Genomic DNA, 6672 nt, shown 5'->3' with positions numbered 1-6672 from the left:
ACACAGAACGTACAGAATCCCTGCCATTTGGTCCAACTAGTCAAAGGAGATGTTTGTTTCCTTCCTCCAGATTCATTTTATTTCATCCCCAGAATGTTACTTCAAATTAAGCTAGGAAAGTTGGTCTATAGGACGTGGATTAAGTTTGTGACAGAAAGGTTAAGGCTTGTATCAGCATTTGCTTTGGTCTGAGAGTGACCAATATGTACAGTAACCTGCCCGTCAGAGGAGCAGAATCAAAGCTGCTTGGAATGGTCAAAATGAAATATGATAACGGGAATATTAGAGAAGGGGAATAGGCATTAATTGGAGAATTAGGATAATTGTTGGGTAGGAATGGGTTTCAATAGGAGTTTATGGAATTGGAGGGATGGATTTTGAAGGGATAATTAAATTATGAGCTGAGGTGAGGCCAATCAGATGATCTTTGGTTAGCTGGGCATTCAACATATCCCATTGCAACCCATTCCTACCAACCTGTTTAGGACCTTAATTTTCCAATGGAAACTCTCCCCCATCCCCGCACTGGTTCCCCCAGTTCCCCTCCTTTGATTTTCCCCTCCCTTCTCCCCTCTCTCACCCTGCCTCTCTTCTTTCCCTCCACACTTATTGCCACAGGAGTAGAGTGGAGTAAGAGGATATATACCTGTCATATTTCACTCTGTGAATAAAATCTATTCCAAGAAAAGACTGGCTCTGTTTCCTTCCTTCCTTCACCGGAATCAGGAATATAATACTCATAGCCCGCTTTCCCGTCTCCGACCCTGTTTCACCTCCTTCCCCTAGCCCCTCCTACCTTGCCCCCCTGCTCATTTCTCTCTTGGGATAGGCCTACTGAGCCCATTTTTGTGAGGTGAGACTATTAAGGAGGACCGTTTAACTAAGAATTTCCTGCAATAAGGAAAATGTTCTTACTCTTGGGGCTGGATCATGGGCATTCCTTCACTTTTTCAGGGAAGCTGAGACACTTTCCTTCCCCACGACTGGCTCAAGCTGCAGCCCCCAGAGCAGGCAGTAGAATTTGCACACTGCTGTTTTGTTAGTTTTTTATTCTCCCTTCATCCTGTTTTTAAAAAGTCATATTTAACTTGAGTTGGGAAAAATATGCATGTGAGCTAATTTAGGACTCTTCCATTCTAAGCTGTTTATTTGGAGAAAGACTGTGGTGAAATAGTTCTTGTCGTTGATGTCAGGCTGTTACACTGGAATTAGCTGCTTTACCATCTTACTCAAAACCAATTTGTCCCCACAACTTGGGGCATTAGTGAATATAAATTCAAATTAAAGTAGGTGTCAAAAAGCAGAAATAATGGCAACAAAAGTTCGGTATTAATTCAATTTTTTCAGGTGTTGAGGAATAAAGGGATATACGAGAGTGTGCAACACATCCAGCAAGAGAACTTCTGGATTGGACCTAGCTCGGTGAGTAGGTAATGATGTGTAAAGCTTCAGCTGATCTGATTTATTAACAGACACAGTGAGATACCAGACACTTGACTTTTTGCAGGTTGCTCTCATTCATCTTGGAGCAAAGTTTTCTCCCTGTTTACGGAGGGACCAATCCATCTCAAAACTCATTGAGAAGGAGAGAAATCAGGAGAGGAACTCTGGCTGTTGTGTTCAAAATGATAACTCTGGCTGTATACAGACGTTGGAGGAAGATTGTTCGGTATGTTTGAGCATCTTGACTAACTTGTGTCATTTACCTTGTCTTTCAATCAAACATTAATGACCAAACCCCAGACTAAACCTTGTCACCTGGATGTGGATTTCACCCCTCTCCCACTTGTATTTGAGATGTCTGCTTTCAGACAGTCTTGCTTCCATATATACACCTGAAGTGATTTGTTGTCTGCAACTCAAATTCATTTGATGTTTGTGAACTCTTTGATTCCCCTCCAGGCCACAAGGATTAGTGCTGGGGCCTCAGCTATCTACAACCTATATGAATGACTTACACAAAGAGACAGGGAGTAATATATATATAAACAAAGAAAGTGCTGGAAAAACTAAGCAGGTCTGGCAGCATCTGTGGAGAGAGAGAGTTAACATTTTGAGTCTGAAGAAGAGTCAGACAGACTCAAGATGGCAGATGGACCCCGTGGAGATATGTGAGGCTATTCATTTTAGTCTTAAGAATAGAAAAGCAGAATAGTTTTTTAAAAGGCGTGGAACTTGTAAACGTTGATGTTCGGAGAGACTTGGGTATGCTCGTACAAGGAACTGAAAAGTTAGCATGTAGGTACAACAAACAATTAGTGAGGCAATGGCATATTGGCCTTTATTGTGGGGTGATTGGAGTACAGGAATAAAGAAGTCTTGCTCCAATTGTACAGGGCTTTAAGAGATCACAATGGAGTACTGTGTGTAGTTTTGGTCTCCATATTTAAGGAAGGATATATTGGAGACAGAACAGCGAACAGGGTTGTCCTATGAGAGGCAGAGTAAATTGGATCTATATTCTCTGGAATTTAAAAGAATGAGAGGTGATCCCACTGAGAGGTTGTGGAATCTAGAACACAAGGGGGACAGTCTCAGGATAAGTGAGCGATCAATTAGAACTGAGATGAGGAGAAATTTCTTCACTCAAATGATTGTGAATTTTTGGAATTCTCTACGCCAGAGGGTTGTGGTGAGGGTTGTAGTGCTCCATCTTTGAGCATATTTAAGGCTGGGACAGACAGATTTTTGTCTCTAAGGGAATCAAGGTGGGAAAATGGAGTTGAAACCTTAGATCAGCCTTGATCGTATTAAGTGGTGGGAGCAGGCTTGGTGATCATATGGTCTACTCCTGCTCCTATGTCTTGTGTAGACAGTTTCATCAATGATTAATGTATTTATGCTCACATTTCACAAAGTCTGATGTCAGAAACCCAGCCCAGATCTTCTTGTAAGATACAATACTTTATCTCCCTCACTACAGGAATAGAACTGTCCAATCACAAAACAATTTCTGTGACTTGCTAACGTTTTCTCTTTGAAAATACAGGAAACACTTGCTACATTTGTAAAATGGCCGAACTTCCAGGCTCCCTTCCTGGAATCCGCCAATCAGAGCAGATCATCAGGAGCAGTCTGCCATCAAGACCCAAGGCATGTGAAAGCTGGTATCTGGTAGTTAACATCAGTTAAAACATTAGTTGGCAAAATCTCACCCTGATATCCTTTCCCCAACCCCCACAATCTCAATACTTTCCTAGCAGTGCCCCAATATTGGCCCAATGTCTCTGTGATGCTTTCCCAATACCTGCTGAGTTTTATCTGGATGAAAAAGCTGGAGTCAGTAATGGTGATCATGAAGCCTTCAGATCTTCATAAAAGTCCACTATAATTCTGTAATTAAGGATGAAATATTTCCTTCTCAACTGAGTGACTCCAGTTCCATACCAATGTTGTTGATTCTTAAGAGCCTCTTAAAATGGTCTAGCAAGTCACTCAGCTACCACAATAACAATAAACGCAAAACACTGCAGATGCTGGAGATCTGAAATAAAACAGAAAGTGCTGGAAAAACTCAGCAGGTCTGGCAGCATCTGGGGAGGGAGAAACAAAATTAACATTTTGAGCCAGTGTTCAGGAATTGGTAATAAATGTTGGTCTTGTCAGTGACACCTATACATTGAGAATGAATTTAAAACAGACTTGTGAGACTAACTGTGCTGTCTTGTGTAGAACATGTGAGGAGCCTGCCTCTGCGGAACCACACACCTGGGAGGATGACATTACTCAATGGCCTGTGAGTTTTGCCGTGATAATGTTCGAGATACCAGGAATGCATGGGTATACATATCAGGAGAAGATTGACAGGCTGGGTCTCTTCTCTCCTGAAGAAAGAAAGCTGAGGGGTGACCTAATAAAAGTCTTTAAAATTATGAAGGTTTTGTTAGAGTGGATACAGAGAATGTTTCCTCTTGTGGGGAAGAGCAGAACTAGAGGCTGTCAATACAAGATGGTCACAAAAATCTAATAGGGAATTCAGGAGAAACGTCTTTACCCAGAGAGTGGTGAGAATGTGGAGCTCACTCCCACAGGGAGTGGTTGGAGTGAATGGTGTAGATCTAAGGAGAAGCAAGGCGAGAATACAAGGCTGAAGGGAACACAAGGTTCTGATGTTAGATTTAGATGAAGCAAGATGGAAGAGATTCGAATAGAGCATAAAAACTGGAATGGGGACTGTTTGGGCTGAATGGTTTGTTTCTGTACCGTATATCCAATGTAATCCTATGATGGATGGTGGGGAGAATTCATGATGCTGTAGTATCTCAAAACACAAGTTCAAGATTCTTTGCTTTGTCATCAACACCTTGGGGGTTACCATTGACCAGAAACTGAACTGGACCAGCCATATAAATACTGTGGCTACAAGAGCAGGTCAGAGGCTGGGAATCCTGTTGCAAGTAACTCACCTCCTGACTCCCCAAAGCCTGTCCACCATCTACAAGGTACAAGTCAGGAGTGGGATGGAATACTCCCCACTTCCCTGGATGAGTGCAGCTCCAGCAACACTCAAAAAGCTTGACACCATCCAGGACAAAGCAGCCTCGCTTGATTGGCACCACATCCACAAACATTCACTCCCTCCACCACCGATGCACAGTAGCAGCAGTGTGTGTACCATCTACAAGATGCACTGCAGGAATTCACCAAGGCTCCTTAGACAGCACCTTCCAAACCCATGACCACTACCATCTAGAAGGACAAGGGCAGCAGATAGATGGGAACACCACCACCTGGAAGTCCCCCTCCAAGCCATTCACCATCCTGACTTGGAAATATATCGCCGTTCCTTCACTGTCGCTGGGTCAAAATCCTGGAACTCCCTTCCTAACAGCAGTGTGTGTGTGTACCTACACCACATGGACTGCAGCGGTTCAAGAAGGCAGCTCACCACCAAGGGCAATTAGGGATGCATGACAAATGCTGGCCAGAATTGCTCATATCCTGTAAATGAAAGTATAAAAGTCGTGAAACCAATTTTAAATGGTCTTTCAATGAAAAGGTGTCCAAGACTAGTTACCATAAAGCTTTGTCGGCACAGTTAAAGACCCATGCATTGAGGGCCAGGTGATAACTTGCATGGGTTCATTAGCGAACCAGCAATGGTTTCATGGTCATCATCAAACTTTTTAAATTTCAAATTTTTATTGAATTCAAATTTTGCCATCAAACCCGGGTCCCCAGGACATTACCCTGGGCCTCTGGAATACCAGTCCAATGTCAATACCACTATGTCACCACTTCCCTAGTGGGGGTGGAGATAGCGGAAGGACTTACCATAATCTTCCAATCTTCACTGGATATGGAAGAGGTGCCAGAGGATTGGAGAGTGGCAAATATGACACCCTTGTTGAAGAAAGGCTGTAAGGACAGTCCGAGTAGCTACAGAGTGGTCAGTGGTGGGTAAGATTTGAGTAACAATAATCAGGGAAAGAGTCAATAAGCACTTGGAGATCGAGGAGCCAGCACAGATTTGTAAAAGGCAGATCATATTTGACTAATCTAAGGAAATTGGATGGGCACTTGATAGAATTAAGCTTACAGGGCTATAGGGAAAGAACGGGGGAATGGCACTGACTGGATGGTTGTACAGAGAGTTAACATGGACTTGATAGGCTGAATGGTCTCCTTCTGTGCCATAATGACTCCATGAGTTTACGATTTGTGAACATTGAGGTGATTACTTGGGTTCTGGCCAAACTTCTTCATTTAAAGCTACATGAGAACCCATGCAAGTTATCACCTGGCCCTCAATACATAGGCAGCACCTGTGGAGTGGGAAACAGAGTTAATGTTTCAGTCCAATATGACCCTTCTTCAGAACTGGCTTTGGAACCACCATCATCACCCCTGGTATGTCCTCTCCCACCAGCAGGATAGACCCTACAAGGTCATGACACAGTGATATACAGGCAGGAGGGAGTAGCCCTGGAAGACCTCAACATTGATTCCAGACCCATGAAGTCTTGAGGCATCAGGTCAAACATGGACAAGGAAACGTCCTTCTGATTACCGCTTACTGCCTGCTTCCCTACTCCCCCAAGTCAGCTGATGAATCAGCACTCCTCCATGTTGAACACCAGTTGGAAGAAACACAGAATGGCAAGTGCAGGATGTACTATGAGTAGGGACTTCAATATCTATCATCAAGAACGGCTTGGTAGACCACAACTGACCAAGCCGGCTGAGTCCTAAGGATATGTCAGCCATATTGGGTCTGTAGCAGGTGGTGAGGCAACCAACAAGTGGGAAAGACCTACTTGACCTCATTGTCACCAAGCTCCCTGTCGCAGATACATCTGTCCGTGACAATATTGGTAGGAGTGACCACCACACAGTCCTTGTCGAAACAAAGTCCCATCTCCACATTTAAGATGCCCTCCATCGTGTTGTGGCACCACTGCCTTGTTGACTGGGATAGATTTAGAATACATCTAGCAACTCAAGACTGGGCATCCATGGCATACTGTGTGTCATCAACAGCAGCAGAATTGGATACAACCATAATCTGTAAGTGCACGGCCCAGTGTATCCTTCACTCTGCCATTACCTTCAAGCTATGGGATCAACCCTGTTCAAATAAGAGGACAGGAGGGCATGTCAGGAGCAGCATCAGGTGTCAACCTGGTGAAGCTGCAACACAGGGTTACTTATGTGCCAAACAGCAGAAGCAGA

General features: G+C 43.7%; 2 protein-coding genes across 5 annotated transcripts in view; both read left to right on the top strand.

The window, feature by feature from the left end:
* Positions 1-6672, top strand: part of rnf157 (ring finger protein 157) — a 789927-nt gene that overhangs the window by 409375 nt on the left and 373880 nt on the right. The gene's annotated exons all lie outside the window — the stretch shown is intronic.
* Positions 1-6672, top strand: part of LOC121293941 (inactive rhomboid protein 2-like) — a 110455-nt gene that overhangs the window by 75584 nt on the left and 28199 nt on the right. The window contains exons 9-12 of the mRNA XM_041217421.1: positions 1348-1422; positions 1508-1669; positions 2990-3093; positions 3673-3736. Coding sequence (XP_041073355.1) covers positions 1348-1422; positions 1508-1669; positions 2990-3093; positions 3673-3736 — 405 coding nt within the window. The remainder of the gene's footprint in view (positions 1-1347; positions 1423-1507; positions 1670-2989; positions 3094-3672; positions 3737-6672) is intronic.

Source organism: Carcharodon carcharias, chromosome 22 (assembly GCF_017639515.1).
Source record: "Carcharodon carcharias isolate sCarCar2 chromosome 22, sCarCar2.pri, whole genome shotgun sequence".
Classification (NCBI taxonomy): domain Eukaryota; kingdom Metazoa; phylum Chordata; class Chondrichthyes; order Lamniformes; family Lamnidae; genus Carcharodon; species Carcharodon carcharias.
This window is presented reverse-complemented; position numbering and strand designations above follow the sequence as displayed.